Here is an 18,593-nt window from a genome sequence, read left to right on the forward strand (position 1 = left end):
AAAGTTAGAACTATAAATGTTGTGCCCCAGAAAATGTCATGTTCAAAATCCAGTCAAGACTTGCCACCATTAAAAAAGTGGCAGGAGCTTCACTTTAAAATAGATGTTAATATAAAAGAATAAGGAAAGACTGTAATATGTAATGTCTGTATTATATTACTTTTATTTAGAGATGATAATTTGAGTGAACTCCCCAGTACAATTTTGGAGGAATGTAAAGAAAAAGCTATTAAAGCACAGATTAATATCTCTGACTTAATACAGGTTTAGTGGGGAGCAGGATTTAAGTAATAAGATCATAATCCATTGAATTATTGCTCAACAGTAGTATTATTACACAAGTGCAAGCATATTTGTTGAAGCCTTACATACTTTGAATACAAAATGTCTCCATATGTATTTTTTACAACTACAAGTTCAGAATTACAATATGCAATAATATTTTATTCTACTGTAATATTGTTTTATTGTACAACTCCTGCAAACTCCAACTTTGTGGCACGGTACACTCAAACTTTTTCCTCCAATCACAAAGCTCAAAGGAATAATTACGTAATCTTTTCTGTACTCATAAGCCCCGCCCATTTCCTTTGAGGGGGGAGAAAAGTGGTCAGCTATTTTTTTTAAGCTGACATCTTCGTGTTTTTAGCTGTTAGCCGTTACTGCTAAGTAAATTTACAGGTTCCTACCGAAATAAAAGTCTTTACACCAATTGCCCGAGCTTCACGCTGTGAACAAGAACAGTCCCACTTCATTGAGAAGGTAAATTATCCAGCTGGCTGAGCGGTACTTTTTGTACTCGTCTGTCTGTCTGCTCCGCTCTGGCCGTAATGGCGGCTCGTCGCTTCGTCAACGGCTCGCCGTTCTACGAAAAGGGAAGGTGTAGTTAGCTTAATGGCTCCTCGTATCGCTGACGTCTTTTGACGCGATAAGTTGCGTGCCAGTGACAGAGTTACATATATTTGCTCACTGAGACAAAAAGCTCATCCATGCCGTATACCAGCCTAACGAAACTTGCCAAGCATATAATTCAGAAACGGTTGCTTTTATCGCTCTAAAGTGTATTACATCCGCTTAAGTGGTTAGCCACCGTTAACTAGTAGCTCTAACATTAGTGAGCTCGAACGTTCTAGAAGTAAAAGCTCTATATTTTTAAGTGCTGGAGTTTTTTTTCGTTATAAAGTTGTACATTTTGTAGGATTGGGCATCAAATCAATGAGGGCAAAAAGTCAACAGTATTGACTCCAGATCCCTGCAGTGTTTCGTAACTCGATATTAACGTTACTTGCATTGCCAAATTTGAGTCAACCAAAGAGGAAGTCGTATTCTGGTTGACTTAATTTTCATTTATTTAAGATCATAATTGATCTGCCACAAAAAGTAACAAGAAGGAGGTTTTTAGTGGTTGCGCATATTTTAAACGTTTATTTAGGCGCAATCAGTCGGACCATGCAGTTTGGTGTTTTCAGCAAAGTATAGACGGGGAACGGCGCGGCACAACAGCTGTTGTTATATTAGAGTTGCTGTGAGTCAGTAATATTGATTTATTTTTTCTCAGTTACTATGGAAGAAGTACAGCAGGGCAGCAATGGCACTGAGTCACAGACTGCAACCATTCCCACTACCATCACAGCCTCTCAGTTCTCTCAGATAGCGCAGCAGGTAACTAATATATGCCATTAAAAAGAAAACCTGCCATTCTGTGGAGCTATACAAGCAGTTTACGACTTTAAACTGTGGTTGGAACTCGGCTTATAATTTAGTACTAATCAAATTCAAAATGACATAGAACCTGCCCAAGTTGCTGCCTTTTCGTCTAAATATGGTTTAAAGATATATGATGACAGCATAAAATCCCACATCCTTATGAAAATAATGAAACCATTTTGTATGAAAAAAAGTTTATATCTATAATCATTTTTAAATTGAAAAGCTACAGATCAAAGATTTTACACAGAAAACTAATATAACATTAATTTACAGCGCTTGATTTTATTTATATTTGTATATTTCCACTAATAATTTTTCAGTGTGAAAACTAACATTGAGTTTGAGTTTTTGCAAATTGAGTGCCAAAAAATCCCACAAAGTAATATAAATGTATCAACACTGTTTGTAATTATTTAAGTGTTTCCCTAGTTTCTTCAAATGTAAAAATGAATGCATTAAAAGTTATTTAAATATATGAATTTGTTGATTACATATTTAAATATTTATATATTTAATTCAAGTATAATGTCACTATGTCTTTAAAGTAGAATAATTATTTTTGTAAATTCCTTTTTTTACTTGGTATTTCATGTGCTGAACTGCACATGAAATAATTTAAGCTACAGTGAATCAAGAACACACTGACTTTTGATTGATTTAATTAACAAGGACAATGAGTCAATTTTAAATCAATTACATTGACAAGAGCATCCTTGGTCCAGCCCACTGATTTCTATGGATACAGCTGAGAGACTAAAATAAATTCAACATGTGCAATCAATAAAATGAATAGTTTATTCAGTAATAATGATGCATTTATATTATCAATATATTTGTTTTTAATAAAAAAAAAAACTTAATCTATTTTGATTATTTCTTGCTGATTTAAAAACAATATTGTTATTAAATTGGGTCACTTTTGGAGCTCTAATTCTACAAACTATTTACAAATATAAATGATGTATTCATAGAAACACTTCATGGTAAAGAATTGTAGGTGTTGTCGCTGTCTTTCCAAGTTAAGTTTTCTAATGTCTCTGAAGTATGTAAAATAACATGTATTACATTTTTATGATAAAAAACATTGCGTTTATGACTCTTGGCTTAAAATCCTTTCTAATGTGTAAGTTAAAGAAACAAAAATTCACTTAAAACCTAAGTGTAAATGAGACTACATGTTGTAGTAGTCTCATTTACATGTGGTTTGTGTGTTTTTACCTTTTTCGGAAATTCTCTTCAAATAATTGCCATATAGAAATAATGTTCTATATGGCAAACCATATTTTGTCTGTATTTTATTTCTATCTGAATTTTTCTAGATGTCATTGGGAGGCTCTTCTGTGGCAGTTGTGCAACTGCCTGGGGGTCAGTTTCAGGTTCAGGGAGTGATCCAGTCTGCACAGTCGTCAGTCATTCAGTCCCCTCAGGCACAGAGTGCAACGGTGAGCACAGCTGCTTTTCTTGGCACTCATGTTTTTCATTCTCATTGTTCTAATCTAGACAAGACAACTGCAAACCAAAATTTATTCCGTCATATACACTGAATGACCATATTTGTTTCCTCTAGGCACTAAACCTAGAAGTAAAAAGGGTGTAGTCAAACAGGTGGCAAAAAGATAAGACATGAAGTGTGCTTCTTGACTGCTGTATTTAAATATTCTTTTCTTTTTTTTTTTGAGTGATTATTTTAATAAGGTCATAGTGAGTAGTTTCCTAGTTTTACAGTACTATAGTACACCTTCTCATTCAGAAGGCACTGTTAAAATAAGATTTTTGTTGATGTGTAAGAAGGGATATTATGTTACTACTTGCTCTTATAACTTCACCTTCTACTGCCAAGGCCCAGGGTAGTGATAGTGACGATTCACAAGACTCCTCAGATAGTGGAACAATAACCCAGAAGACCAGAGAAATACTGGCAAGGCGGCCGTCGTACAGGTAAGAAATTGATCGAATTAAATCCCAGATTAAAGCTTTAACGTAATTTGAGAAATCACTTAAATTCTTTTGTCCTGCAGAAAGATCTTCAATGACCTTTCATCTGAGGAAACGACACACATAGAAGGAAAGGATAGCAGCCCAGCATCCACAGGAGTGACAGGTGTTACTGTACAAAGCACACCAATCTACCAGACCAGCACCGGCCAGTACAGTAAGAACGTCTCCTTCAGCTTAAAGCGAATACATGGATACTGACATTGGATGTGGGGATGTTTGAAGCTCACTTACTATTTGTATTTAATTTTAGTATGCAGTACTTTTGATTTCTCTAATGGAGTGAAATATGCAAATAAGTACATGTAATGAAATAAGGAATATCGTTTTCTGTCATGTTTTAAAGAATATCTTTTTTTTTGTTGTTGTGACTTACCACATTCTAATTTTTTCTTCATAATTAGTTACCATAGGTGCTAATGGCACAATCCAGCTGGCATCTCCAGGGTCTGAAGGCATTCAGGGTCTACAGGCCATCACTATGGCCAACTCTGGTGGAGCACAACAAGGAGCTACCATCCTTCAGTATGCCCAGACACCCGATGGCCAGCAGATACTTGTGCCTAGCAACCAAGTAGTAGTACAAGGTGAGCATTTAGCATATTCATCAAATTTTGTTTTGCCAGAATTATTTATTAGTCTTATTTTGTAATTGAAATGGGGCAACAGGTTAAATATTTCCCAAAAAGTCTTTAAATAGTATTCAGCTATTTTTATAACAGATAAAAGCGATTCCAGAAAAACTCAATTAATCATCTCCCATATGAGTCACTGACTCCAAGGGCCATTTGCAAAAAAAAAAAAAAATTAACAGTTTCAAAGTATTGAATGTATAAAAGAAAATAAAAAAAAGATTCTTAACATCGAAGGTTCTCTTACAAATCACACATCCAAAGTAAAATATGTTGTGGCGTAGTCACAACATAAAACTTCCAGTCAAATGCTAAAAGTTGTGACAGGATTCATATGACCCGTGTTTAGGTGCCGGAGGAGAGGTGCAAACGTACCAGATTCGGACAGCACCCACATCTGCCTCCCTTTCCCAGACTGTTGTGATGAGCTCTCCTGTTGGACTGTCCCAGACTAAAACTGATGATCCAACACTAAAGAGGGAAATCAGGCTTGCAAAAAACAGGTAAATACACAGTTTAGTTTGGTGGCTCAACTAAAAAGCTCACAACAGTTTGGACAGAACAAAGTTTTTATTCTGAAAAAAATAGATCTGTCAGAGGTGCTTTTGATGTTTGGTTAGCAGATCGTTAATGAGAGTTTAAACACTGCTTATAAAAGACGGACTCCTGCACAGTTTTAATGAGTCAGGATAAGTAAGGCAATCAGATTATTTTTTAGAACTTTTTAAGTACGGAAACATTTCGTTTCCATTCATAAGACTTCTTCCTGCTTCCATTTTCCAAAGTGAAAAACATCTTTATCTGAATTGTTATGTTGTTGCTGAGCAGGAAAGGCTTTTCAGTAGTCAAGCGATTCGGCTGCTGCAGCTACTACACATGATGTTACCTGGCTAGGAGGAGCTTGAATCATCTCAGTTTCCCTCTAGACACAGAAAAAAAAAACAATCAGCCAAAAAAACTCATTATTAATTCATATTCAGTCAGTTGTTTTTTGTGTGAGGTGAACCTTGTTTGTTCACACCATCTTGATGCTATGAGAATTTGTACTTTGAAAAAACAATGCATTCGTTCCATTGTTTTAAAGTTGGAAGTACTGATGGTTTTCCTGGTTTCAGGGAGGCTGCTCGCGAATGTCGGCGAAAGAAAAAGGAATATGTTAAATGCCTGGAGAACCGTGTTGCAGTTCTGGAGAACCAAAACAAGACATTGATTGAAGAACTGAAAACATTAAAGGATCTGTACTGCGTTAAAACAGGATAAACCTTTTCAATCCATATCGAGGCGGTGTGAAATGACACGGCTCTCATTCATTTGGACAAGTCTGGGTTTCTGGGAACACTTCATTTCAGGCTAAAAGCCTCCAGTCTGTGTTTTTTTTTTTGTTTTTTTTACTCTGATATAAAGTGACTTTTGGCAGTGAGATTTACTGGACAAATTGACCATTTTTCCAACTGCTGTTTTTTTTTAAGCAAAAAACAAAACAAAAAAAAAATGCTAACGCTATAACATTTATAGTTGTGTACATTTTTAATACTGGGAGGTTTGAAATTGTGAGCTTTAACGTTGAGTCTCAGTTTCCAAATGTATCCCTTTCCTATTTTCTTGTGTTTTTAAACCTGTTGCTATTGGAGTTAATTGACCAGCATCTGCAGAATTTTGACTGTATAAATATCACAAAGATGCATTTTCTTTTAATTATGTGAACCAGCAATTCCCCTCTTTTCCCTTTTTAAAAAGATGTTACAACTGTCATTCCTTATATTTGTGCAATGGAGTATAAAGGGTATCAGAAATATTAAATGTGGTTTGGTTGTTACTTGGCAGTTACTTTGACAATCAGGGAAAAAGCACAAAGTCCAGGTAATATTTATTTGTACATCTTGGGAGGAGTGAGAAAGAACAAACAGTATATGAAATGTTGCTGATTCGGTGAGTAAATAAATATATTTTCTCTCAGTATAATGTGGCTGTTTTTTGCATTTGTTGTGCATGAAAATGTTGGTATTTTTGCTCCTTAAAATTTGATCTGTTGCTATGAGTGTTTCTTCTATTGATTTAAAAAATGTTTCACCATTTGGCCTAAATATAAAAGATAATTTATTTGAAAAGAAGGAAATGAATAAGTCTTTAAACAACAAACAACATATTTCATTTTATCGAATATCCCATGATGTGTGGCCTAATCATTAAAGAAACCTCCGGAGCCTCTATGTGTTTTAGGTGAAGCTCAGCGAAGCCAGCTGCCTCCAGGTCTTTCCATGTTGCTCTGGTAACCATGCAGCCATCTCCAAGGAGGCACCACAGAGGCTCAAACACATACTGACAGAAGTGTGTCCACGTGGAGGGATCAGACACAACATGCTCCAGAAAATACAAGGCTCCTCCCTGAAAGAGAAAACCAACAGCAGGTGGGGTTTCTGATCGTTCAGGTTTGCTCCAATACAAACCACACAGCCTTCTGGTTCTGACTGGTCAAATCTGCAGTGAGGCTTTCAGCAGTTTAGCCTGAACTCAAATCATCACAGGGATCTAAAGTAAAGGGAGCATTGTTTATAGCCTGCTCTAGTCGTGTATTTGCTTTTGCATCATACTTGCCTTAGTTTACTACTACTTCAAGGCATCCTTGATTTTCTATGAAATGTATTTTCCAACAAGGAGCTAAACTAGCACAGAGGTCTAGACTCTGCCTTGATAAGAAAACGTAATGGAATTTGAACCAGTGAAATGCAATATTAGCACAGTAAAATCCTGCTGGGTTGAGTCATCTTACTCTTCAGAGCTATATGCATACATGAAAAGAACAATTTTAAAAATACATGATTAAATGTGCATAATTAACTAGATTATTTTTAGGTAATGCAATGTCAGTATTTAATCTGTAAGGTGGTGCTTAAGAAATAAATGGTGACTTGCCAATTACACTACACACATAAAGATAAACTTTACATGTTCCTCAGACAGATTTGATGTAAATAATTGGATTTAGAGCAGGACTTTGGGCCAGTTTAGCACATGAATATTCTCATTATATTGCAGCTCTGGTTAGATGTTCAAGCCGTTGTTCTGCTTGGAAGGTGAACCTCAGCTGCGGTCTTAAATCTTTTCCAGTCTCCGTCTCCAGCAGGCTTTCTTCTCGGATTACCCTGTTTAGCTCCAAACAGTTTAGTCTGAAGTCTGACCAGCCTTCCTGAAACCTAATGGTACTGCTGCCACCACCATGTTTCACCATAGGGATGGATGGTGTGTTAGTTATACACTCACGCAGCATTTTGAAATAGGACTCAAAGGTCATTTTGTTATCGTCTGACTAGAGCACTTTAACCTACATGTTTTCTGTGTCTCATTCATACATGCAGCAAACATGCCATATTGTGTCTTTCTTTCAACAATGGCTACATGCCTGCAATCTTTCCAAAGGCCAGATTTGCAAAGTGCAAACTTAGCAGCGCTATAAAACTCACATTTCTGAGAATGCGTCGGGCCTCCTGCAGGACCCTTTCCACGTTGTTCACGGAGCACAGCACCAGCGTGCAGACCACGACGTCCACCGATTCGTCCTCAACTTCTCTCATGTCCTCACCAGAGAGAACTAACATCTCGTCATAAGTCAGGTGCTTGTTTGCCTCCATGCTCATACGCAGGTACGGCTCCATGTGCGGATTGGGGTCAGTGCAGATCACAGTGCAGCCATAGGGGTAAAACCTAAAGTTTGCTCCACTGCCACAGCCGATTTCCAGCAACCGAAGCGTCCCGTCAGCGTTTGCGAACCTTCCAAGGTTCCGAAACAGTTCTCTCTTCAGCTTGTGGGTTTTAACGTTGTATGAAAATGTTACGTTGTAGGCGAGGAAGGGAAACACTCGTTTGTACATACCACACAGGCCAATAAACCGGAGTAGATAAAAAGGGGTGCTGAATGCGAAACAAAGTAGTCTGCAAAATTTCATAAAACAAGGCTGCATGTTCCCTTGAAAAACGGGTTAAGAGTAACAACGGCCGAAAAGACTAAAGCAGATCAAAAGATTAAACTGTACTCATCTTTTTTCACCACTAGATGGCGACAAAGGACAATAATGCAGTAGTTTCTCCTATTTTCCTTCCTTTTGCAACCAATGAGGACTTGAGCTAACTTTGTGTGACCCAAGCTCAGTCCAGGAATAAATCATTCAGCAAACACTTCACATTTTTAAACAATCTTTTAATCTTAGTTGAAAAGAGGATCCACAATTACATGGTTGATAAGCCACTTATTGATAAGTGGCTTCACAGATAAGTAATGGCAGAGCAATTTATGTTCACTCCTATCACATGTGTAGTTAACAGTAATATAAACATTAGTATTGCATGCTGTCTTTAAACGGGTATAATCTTTACAAAATACATTTTCTTGAATACAAAAATTAAGATAAGTGCTCTTTTCTCCTAGTAACCATCCCACACAAGCAATAGGCACAATACAAAGCTTGCTATATTCATGTACTGGTAGTCATAATGACGTTTTATAAAAGTTATTACTTATTTCACTGCATAGCCTATTATGTGCGGATTGATCATAAACATAAGTTGTGCTTGAATGCGTCTGAGTTTGAGCTCAGAGAATCCAGCTTCCTCCAAGTATTTCCAGGTTTCTCGAGTGGCCTCGCACCCGTCCCCAAAGTAGTACCACGCAGGCTGGAGGACGTGCTGGAAGAAGTACGCCCATGTTGAGGGGTCTGCCACCACATGCTCCATGAAGAAGAAGGCACCTCCCTGAGAGACAAAGATTTAATATTAGTAAGCATTACAAAGCTTATTACAGCTTAAGTCAAATCAATTTTACCACTTCAATATTTATTTTTTTAAATTTTTTTGGCAGAAACTGGTTTGGTTCATTATGTCCCGGGGAACTTTATACATTTGCTACAAAGCTAAACTTTAAACCATGCAAAATGCTAAACTTGGATAATTAGGTCTGATGATAAACATTTTTACTGCTTGAATATTTACAAGTTTTAGATCAAATTGTTTTATATTTTAACAGGTGGAAATGAATGGCCTTATTTCTGCTCTACAAGCTTGACACAGCATATTTACATAGACTAGTCCTATTTGTCAGTCAGTACTGATTAGCTAAGCAGTGGTTTTCCATAACAAGATGTACCAAGGTTTTAAAAAGTTACACTTTTAAAACTGCTACAATTTCTGGCCTTAGCTTTCCTTTGTTTTCTTCTAGATACCAGGGAACTTAACAAAATAACAGCAGTTTTCTTTATCTGCATGAAGCAAAGGTTAACAAACCACTTGCCGCCATTTGCAGAGGCTGATGGCTAACCATGTTCCTAGCATACACAGATAGCAAATTGTGATTTGGAAGTGATGATTTGAAATAGGAACAGGTCGGTAGGAGAGTAACACAACATGGTTGAGTGTGTGTGATTAAAATGTAACAACAGTGAGCCATTTAAAAATATTTTTGCAATTGTTAAACTGTAAATTATTCTAAAGTATGTTTTAAATAACAGAAGAAGACGACATTCTACATTATTGATAGCTAAAACATAACGCTCTAGCACCCCAGACACTAAACAACTAAAATACGACTGTCTCTCTTTCCCTGTTCTGTTTTTCCTAATCCTTTTGTTTCTCTCTAAAGTTTTAATATGCTCCGTCTGAGAAGCATTAATTTCTCTGGGGCTTGTTCTCATGGCTTTACATTCGAAAGCCAGTTCCTGTGCAACAGGTTACATAACTGAAACCTGATGTTTCCAGTTCAGGCAATGGGAGGGAATAAGAGACCCTGATAAGAAAAAAAAAATATTTGCTGCTCAGCAAAATCTATAACTAATTAATAACAGCAGGGTGGGTTAACAACTGTTTACCTTTGGTTACTGTTTATGACAGTTAATGACTGGGGAAAAAACTTTCAACATATAGTTACAGTTTCTTAACGCTTTTATTCCATGGTTTTATTAATTTATACTAATGAAAACTAAGACCCTAAATTTTAATATGTCCCCACACCTTACAAATTATCCTCTGTAAACCCATCTGATCTTCAGCCCATCATCCAGGTTAATAATTACATTACATTGCACAAGGACTAAGCTGAGCAGAAATTATAGAGACTGTTTCTTAACAACGTGGCTGCAGTTCCCTCTTGTTTGTTTGGTTTTGAACTACTGAAATATTCGCCCAGTTCAAAAACCTCTTACTGGTCTCAGTATGCGGTGCACCTCTCTCAGGGTTTGCGGGACATCTTCGACCGTGCACAGCACCAGGGTGCACACAACAACGTCCACCGATTCGTCCTCTACTGACGCCATGTCTTCCCCCGAGGCCACCACGAATTGGTCGTAGGTGAGGTGGTCGTTCTGCTTCATGCTTTTGTCCAGATATTTCTTGAAGTGTGGGTTCGGATCGGTGCAGATCACCTTGCAGCCAGGCGGGTAAAACTCAAAATTTGCCCCAGTGCCGCAGCCTATTTCCAGAAGTGTGAGCTTTTTGCCAGGCTTGGTGAACTCTGACAGACTGCGAAACAACTCCGCTTTCTTGTCGTGCATTTTCTTGTTGTAGTTTATCGATATGCGTTGCAGGCAAATGGGAAAGACGCGTTTATAACCTTCGTACAGACCGAGTGCTTTGATTATATGCATCGGAATACACAAAGCGTTCACCACCAGGCTCCAAAACCTCATTGCAAGACTCATCTTGGCTCACGATCCAGTCCACCAGGCGCACGGTGTGGAACCAGCGACCGAGTTAAATACAAGCCGTCAAAGTGAAACAGGCAAGGGCCAGCGTCACGTCCGGTGCGGATTTTCAGAATAAAAGTTGTCAAGTGCGCATACGGGGGGCTTGGTTTGAAGGGAAAAGCTCGCATATTTGTTTCGTTTTGTGACCTCTGTTTAAACCTTTAGTAAAACTTTTAATGTAAACAGTTTACAGTTGCATAATTTACATCGGGAACACAAATGACTTTGGTGAGTTGTTGATAAACAATTTTAAGGTGATTTTGCGTTTTTAGTTTATTTTCCTAATACGTGTTGTCTTAAACTGGTTTATATTATTATTATTATTATTATTATTATTATTATTATTATTATTATTATTATTATTATTATTATTACCTATGTAGCACCTTCATAGATGAAAATTACAAAGTGCTTTGTAAAACAAGTTTTAGAGAAATCAATTAGTCTTTAAATTGGCATCAGGCCAGCAAAGATCCTGGAAAGGTTAATGGGGTATACGAAATGTATGCAAACACGGTTTTTTACAGATATTGTTTATATATTTTAGTTAAAGAAATAATGCAACATGTATTTCTAAATAATGATTATAAGTTACTTTAAATTTTCAAAACAAAAATAACAATTGCAGTAATAAATTTAACTCAATTATTACTTTAAAATATAATAAACGTTAAGTCCATCCGTCTGTCACCTGTTTATGCATCTCCAGTAATTGGGTCCCACCGTGAACCTGCAAGGATAAGTGGGTATAGACCGTGGATGGATTATTATTATTATTATTATTATTATTATTATTATTATTATTATTATTATTATTATTATTATTATTATTATTATTATATACTTGGATGTTTTCATTGTATTAATTAATATCATAGATTAAATATTGCCATCCACAATTATAATTGTTGGCTTATTAAGTATATTATTTTAAGTAGGCTTGTTCTATCATTTTGATTTTTGCTTGTGAAGTTTGTGCTTAACTTGTGAAGTAGGTTGCTTGATGTTACATCATCCTTATGTCGCTGCAGGCCCCCCAAGTTTGGGGTTTTTATTTCCCCCTTTGGACGTGTTGAGCGCAGTTCTTCATTCTTCCACTAGGGTGCGACAATCATAAATATTAGGTTGAAAATACTCTTGAAATCAAAATAGTGACCAAATGTGAGCAGTGTACACCCATGTGTTTCTTTTTTTATTTTCATTTTAAGTATATTAAAAAAGTGGGCAATACTACAGTGGGCCTCATAAAGTCACACACTGTTTACTGAATAATGTGTCAAACAGGAATATCCTCCTGACTACCAGGAAAAAAAAAATTGTCCAATCACCATTTTTTTTTATCCCACCGTCTTTGTAAGGTAATACTGAAAACATTTTTTTGGGAAAAAAAAGTTTTTATTTTTGAAATATGATGTGTTCTCTACAGAGGACAATTTTTCAACTTTTAAATACTACAATAAAATACAGTCAAAATAATTCATAGAATGTTTTAACATGCTGCTAAAAGACTTATTTAGAATATTCCAACAAAATGTTTAACCAAAATTTGTACAATAAAATGTTTTATGCACTTACTTTGTCTCTTCCCATAAAATTTGTTATTACTGATGAACGGCATATTTATGAATTAGAAAAAAGATACGTACAAAAGTCGCACCCCTTCACATGTGGTATCATTGAAAAGCCCTAAATATCCTCGCCAGATACCAAAAGGATTTAATTCAGTAGAATGCAGGGGGTGGGAGATATTCAAGTTTAGAAATGTCCTCTACAGAGGACGAAAAGGAACTACTGGTACACAGTAAAAAAGCCAGTGTTGAATTAACACCCAAAAGTGTCTATATGTGTCCAAGTCAGCTGGTGTTAAATTCAACAATACAGAGTGTCACATTAACATTACAACAGTGTTAGCGTTAAAATATATTAAAAGTAACACCAGTGTAGTGTTGATCACAAAACATATGTGGTGTTAAAAAAGTAAATAATTGATCCACGAGGTGTCAATATCAATCACATCCAGTGGAAAATATTCAAAACAATACACAGAAATGGAAAGTTTAACTTTTCTAATACCCATTTCAGTATTATAGACCAATGTTAATTTAACAAAAATAATGGGTGTCAATCTTTTAACACTTTCAAAGTGTTACTTTAACACCTGCTGACTTGGACACATATAGACACTTTTGGGTGTTAATTCAACACTGGCATTTTTACTGTGTAGGAGGATATACTAATCATTAAATAAGAATTTCAAACCTCAAAAGCCCATGCCAAGTACAAATTTCACATATTTATCAAATAGGAGTAGATAATATTTGAAATATGTAAACAGTAATGTTTAATATAAACATTCATTTCATAGACTAGACACTCATAAATGTATTTAAATAATTGTATTCCAGTGGAAAATTTTTTTTACCTTGTTTTCATAATGGTATGGTGAAATGATACATTTTTATTTATTTTATTTGACCTTTATTGATTCAGAGGCATATAAGCCTTACTCAGAAAACTGTAAAAACTTTTATTTATAATTGTAATAATAACAAGTGCATACTTTGTAACTGTAAGTGCAGTTACAAAGCCAGATTTTCAAAGCAGTACTAAACAAAACCCACAAATAGATAAACTCAGCTGACAAAGGCTGGTGTTTTCAAGACTTTATTTCTGCTGTAACGATTGTCACGATGAGATTCCAATCACATCTAATGAAAACATTTCTATATTTTGACACAATATAGAAAAACGATCTTGATGTAAAGTATGTTTGATACCAGCTCAAAGGTTGCTGTTTTCAGAAACATATTCAAGTTTCTTAATTAAGACTATATGGCAAACTTTAATAGAGTGTTTGCTGATAAAGGGGCAGAGATGGAGTAATTTATTTACACAAAAATGTATCAATATGTAATGATGGAATCCATTACATATTGGATTCAATAACGATATTCAATAATATCGTTATTGAATATCTAAAACATTTTGGTATCCAAAAGACACAGATGGAGCCCAACATTAAGGGAACCACGGCTGAAAACGGCAAGTGACCTAATGAATGGTTCTTAGATTGCTCTCTGTAACACTTTTGCTACTAATAAAAAATATATATTTTAGCCACTTATTATTACTTTGTAGGTGGCTGCCTTCAAAAAACATTTTTACATTTTTTTTTTAGCAGATTTTAATTAAATCAACGATAACATTGATAACCATGATGTGTCTAAACACGGTAATCGTGACACATTTTATTTTTATATCGTCACAGTCAAAGTTCAGATAAAGGCAAATGCAGCTGACGGTTTTTTTAACTAATACAATATTTTTTTAATATATATATATAAAAACACGAAAGTATTTGACACAAAGCATAAAATTAAAGAAAGATGCTGATAATGTTGCCGAACGCAATATATGTGCGTGTTGTTTTAAATGAACGTCTTTTTGTGCTTACGATGCTGCGGTCTCTTGCTCGTTATGGGGAGGGAAGGCATTTACCGACACTCCCTAACAATTTGCTGAGAGTCATCAATTATGCAGGGCAGCGGCACGCACTGGGAAGGAAGATAGCAGCACCAATATGGCGACAGCCGCAGTTACTCCCGACTCTTTTCCACATCTGCAGTTCAGTGCCAGCTGTCAGGATATCTGTTAATACGAGAAAAAGTAAGTGAACAATGTGTTGTCGTCTTTGTCCGGCATGTTTGGCCGCGGGATGGAGCCCAGCCGTACTTTTTGTCGACTGACTGCATCCCAGTGCCGCAGAGCGGGTCCCTCTCTCAGCATCTTTCCCCCTGTAGAGGCTGTGGAGGGGCTCCTTGCCAGTACATGAACAAATGTGCATGCGATTGCTTCAGCCAGAAGTGGGAAATGTGTGTGTGTGTGTGTGTGTTTTTTTTTTCTTTTAAACGGAAAGATATGATGCGGCGCGTTTGGTAGCGAGGCTTTCGTTTATTTATTATTTTTATGTTGGGGAGTTGGCCTGCAGCTGGATGGGATGACATTTCAGTGTCAGAATGAGAAACATGATGTGGAAGTGTAAACTTCTCTGAGTGGGAAAACAGACGCCCGGTTGTCTACAGGAACAATGCGACGCTTGCACCCGAACTGTACCTGCATGTTTTTCCTAACATTATTTTGTATCGGTAATAGTTTTATGCCCCCCCCCCCCCCCCCAAACTTCCCCCCCCCAAACTCACCCCCCTGCCTTACGCTTGCAGTCTCTCCGGAGACTGTATTGCGTGAGGGGGTAGAAGGTGCGTCTATAGTTTGGCAGTCCTCTGAAGGGACCGCGGCACCTTGTTTCTCCTTTTATTCAGGCTTCCCATTAAAACGCGACATTCGCATCGTTTCACCCACTCTTAAATAACACATATCGCACTTCTGTATCCCTGTCGACTCGGCCTGACAGGGCGCGGTTTACTTTCCCCTTTTGGTGATTAATGTTCCTTTAAAATAAACATGTCTTTGCGATATTGCGTTGCAGTAAGTTCATATGTGCTGCCAGGCTACTGCAGGTTTGAGTTGTCAGCATTCAGATTGTAGATTCCACTGACCTACTAGTTAGAACCTATAGCAGCACACTGCAGCATTTCAGGCTTTGGCCCTATAGAACAACGACGCACCCCGGAATAAAACACTTTAGTGAGGACTGCAGGCTACAGAGAGCTCTCAGTCTGGGCAGGGATAGCACTGTGGTTGTGATATGACATTGTGAAAGAGAGCAGCCCGGTCATCATTTGAAATTGAAGGAAGTTATCAAAGGAAAAGGAGAGAGTGAGTTTTGTTTTCTTTCTTCTCAATCTACTTTGTCTTTGAGACAAAATCCACTCGATTTGTTATGACACCGCGATGTTCTGCAAGTACATAGTGTAACCTAAAACTGATTCATCCCACTTGTCAGGAATATGGCAGTTATGCCATTTAGTATCTAAAAAGAAAAACATTAATTGTATGGATTAATATGAAGGAAGCAGATATCCTGTCTGGTTTAGGTTGGGCCGGACTGAAGTGAAATCAAACTTTGCAGCAGTCCCTCCTCCTGCACTCTAACCCAAATCCAGCCTCAGGACTTTTCTGATAAATTATACAAATATTAAATAACAAAACTAGTCAATAAAAATTGCACCCTGGCAGGAAGCAACACACACGTCAAGGTTTTGAGACAAGTCATTCTCAGCATAAAATCTGCAGTGACTCACTTTTGTTTCACATAGAAACAGCACCAACACATTCTTTATAAATATCATTATACCCTTTATACTCTTTCCCCATGGGACGTAGTTAAATATATTGTTCAGGTTGTCATGCTAAAGACATGGGCACAGTTTGATTGACAACAACATGTGTACCTCTTAGAAAACAGTCAAAATGCAGAAATTCAAAAGTGCTAAATTGCTCTGCATTCCTTCACGGAGCTAGTAATCTCGTCTAATTTCAGAAGTAATCAGGTGGCCTCTACTCATCACCAGGGGGCGCTCACTCCTCACTGACTGCATATGAACACAAGCAATAGAAAACTTGTTAATCTGACAGAAAAACAAGTTGTTTTATCTCGTACCTGTAGCCCCTGAATCAAATGCTGCCCTGGGCAACTGCCCATATCAAAGCTCTCACTGACAACAAATCTAGTTTTAGTTTCAGAATGAAGCAAAAGTGATAAAACGAATAACATGTGGAGGTGAGATAATAATATAAGAACATTGGGAGTTTAAAATAGGTCTCAACATACCCAAATTAAAGCTTGGGAAAAAAATAGACAGAAATTCTTCACTGAAAAACTTTAACGAAAGTCGTATTCTGCACAAAAATTTAAATAAGACAGTCAATGTTTTAATGTGTATGCATACTAAAAAAACAGAACTGTAATATGTCAGTTTCATTTTAAGGATGATTCGTATTTAAAAAAAAAGAGAGAGAGAGAGAGCGAGAGAGAGAAGTGAACCTTACTGAAATCTTCAAACAAATGTAAAAAATGGAAAATGCAATATGTTTAGTCTAAAACTTTGGAAGTTGCAGCTAAATGAACTTTACTATAATGTTATAATGAAAAATTAAAAATGAAGCACCAAAGAATCCTCACAACCTGAACACAAAATATCTTTTACAGTCCAGATATAGCCAAGAGTTCTGCTGTCATTTGAATATAAACCTGGACAGTGAAGAACTTGATCAATAAAACATAATTTAAGTATTTATTTCATTAGAAAATTACAAGATTCCCAAAAAGAATAAAAAGAGCTGCTGGATGACCAAACCTCAAACTAAATGTCACATATTTAAAATTTAGCTGTCAAACACAGCTAGCTGTTGTGTTTGACTATAATGAAACGGTAAAATAACTTCACTTTAAGTACGGAAGGACAAACGATTAAAAATGAAGAAAAGACTTGACCTCCATAGCTCTAGAATTTAATATTAACTAAAGTACAAGATGATTGACTGTCTAATCGTTTTCACCTTTTTCTAATTTCTTTTTCATGTGTATGTAATGTGCTTAGTCAGGTTAAATGTGGTTGAATTTTCTTTTGTGTTTATTTTATGGTATTATTCTGTTTTCTACTGTATGATATTGTGCTGTAGATGTTTTGCTGTTTCCACAACAGGTTGTTGTTGACGATGACAATTTGTTCTCAATCAACTTACTTGGTTAAATAAAGGTACCCCCCGCCCCCAAAACCCTCTGATATCAGGAAAGCTTTTTAGAACTAATAATTTTTAAAAATAATAATTAAAAAAGCTGACTAAATACAGGTAGAATTTTTTATTATCTTGCCAGTTCGCAGTAAAACAGATGCTGCATGCAGAGTACACCAATACAGAAGTAGAAAAAAACATGTAAATAAATAAGCATGGAGAGTATAAAAAAGGAGGTAAGTGGTGCTGCAGTGGTTGGTGGGTTTAAATGGAATTGGGTCTCCAAATGAAATTCCACTCAGGGCCTCGGACAACCTTGGGACGGCTCTGGATTTGAGACACGAACCTGCCTTGCTGCTACGTAGTTACTAATGTGGATGTGATCTATCACAGAACAGGCAGCATTAATACACCGCAGGAGAAGGAAATTGAAGTTCAAGAGGAACTCATTTGACTCAGATGGACGACCTGCTTGGATTTGACCACCTGGCTTGGATCTCTGTTATGTCCCGTGAGCTCAAACCCCATCAGATGATCGCCTGAGCGCACAGAGGAGAGTAAAGGGAGCTGTTTCTGGATGCGTGGCGCCCTGAGTCGGATGCCTCTATTGCCACAGAGGACACAGCCCCACTTTCCTTTCTACGCTGCTGAACAGGACAGTGAAACAGTTTTTCTTTTTTGCTTGGAAAGCAGTAAAAGGCTGCATGGGTTTTTAAAATGTTTGTCATCATTTCTTTAACTCTGCGCTGGGTGCAATTTGCTGAAATGATATTGGTTTGGAACAGCGTTTTGCTTTTTTTTCTCCATTCTTTTTCCTGCCGCTAAATGCTGTAAAAGTTGCATCAGCTGCCTATTGATTATTTAAAATTTGTGGGATGCCTGCAGTTTTTGC

General features: G+C 36.8%; 4 protein-coding genes across 8 annotated transcripts in view; 2 read left to right on the top strand and 2 right to left on the bottom strand.

The window, feature by feature from the left end:
- The first annotated feature begins 589 nt into the window (after window positions 1-589).
- atf1 (activating transcription factor 1) lies at window positions 590-6,299 on the top strand. Of its 2 annotated transcripts, XM_008410113.3 has the most exons (8): window positions 590-762; window positions 1,559-1,662; window positions 3,030-3,152; window positions 3,551-3,648; window positions 3,729-3,862; window positions 4,110-4,292; window positions 4,687-4,840; window positions 5,453-6,299. In XM_008410113.3, the coding sequence occupies exons 2-8, from the start codon at window positions 1,564-1,566 to the stop codon at window positions 5,595-5,597; spliced, it is 936 nt and encodes a 311-aa protein (XP_008408335.1). In that variant the 5' UTR covers window positions 590-762; window positions 1,559-1,563; the 3' UTR covers window positions 5,598-6,299. The 2 variants fall into 2 exon arrangements, with proteins under 2 accessions (XP_008408335.1, XP_008408336.1); XM_008410114.3 differs by lacking the exon at window positions 1,559-1,662.
- Window positions 6,193-8,343, bottom strand: LOC103465363 (thiol S-methyltransferase TMT1A-like). Its single transcript, XM_008410115.3, has 2 exons — window positions 7,799-8,343; window positions 6,193-6,722 (listed from the first exon to the last, which is right to left on the bottom strand). Exons 1-2 carry the CDS (start codon window positions 8,294-8,296, stop codon window positions 6,486-6,488), a joined length of 735 nt encoding a protein of 244 aa, XP_008408337.1. The 5' UTR covers window positions 8,297-8,343; the 3' UTR covers window positions 6,193-6,485.
- A 168-nt stretch (window positions 8,344-8,511) lies between these two features.
- Window positions 8,512-11,108, bottom strand: LOC103465360 (thiol S-methyltransferase TMT1A). Its single transcript, XM_008410112.3, has 2 exons — window positions 10,526-11,108; window positions 8,512-9,083 (listed from the first exon to the last, which is right to left on the bottom strand). The coding sequence occupies exons 1-2, from the start codon at window positions 11,018-11,020 to the stop codon at window positions 8,850-8,852; spliced, it is 729 nt and encodes a 242-aa protein (XP_008408334.1). The 5' UTR covers window positions 11,021-11,108; the 3' UTR covers window positions 8,512-8,849.
- Window positions 11,109-14,554: 3,446 nt separating this feature from the next.
- scn8ab (sodium channel, voltage gated, type VIII, alpha subunit b) overlaps window positions 14,555-18,593 on the top strand; it is a 54,631-nt gene continuing 50,592 nt past the window's right edge. For 2 of the 4 annotated variants that reach the window (XM_081607235.1, XM_081607232.1), the window contains exon 1: window positions 14,556-14,731. The gene's annotated coding sequence lies outside the window, so the exon portion shown is untranslated. Of the gene's footprint in view, window positions 14,732-18,593 lie in introns of all 4 variants that reach the window. The other 2 variants (XM_081607233.1, XM_081607234.1) reach the window with 2 other exon arrangements.

The sequence above is a fragment of the Poecilia reticulata genome, chromosome 5 (assembly GCF_904066995.2).
Source record: "Poecilia reticulata chromosome 5, P_reticulata-male-v2, whole genome shotgun sequence".
NCBI classification, from domain to species: Eukaryota; Metazoa; Chordata; class Actinopteri; order Cyprinodontiformes; family Poeciliidae; genus Poecilia; species Poecilia reticulata.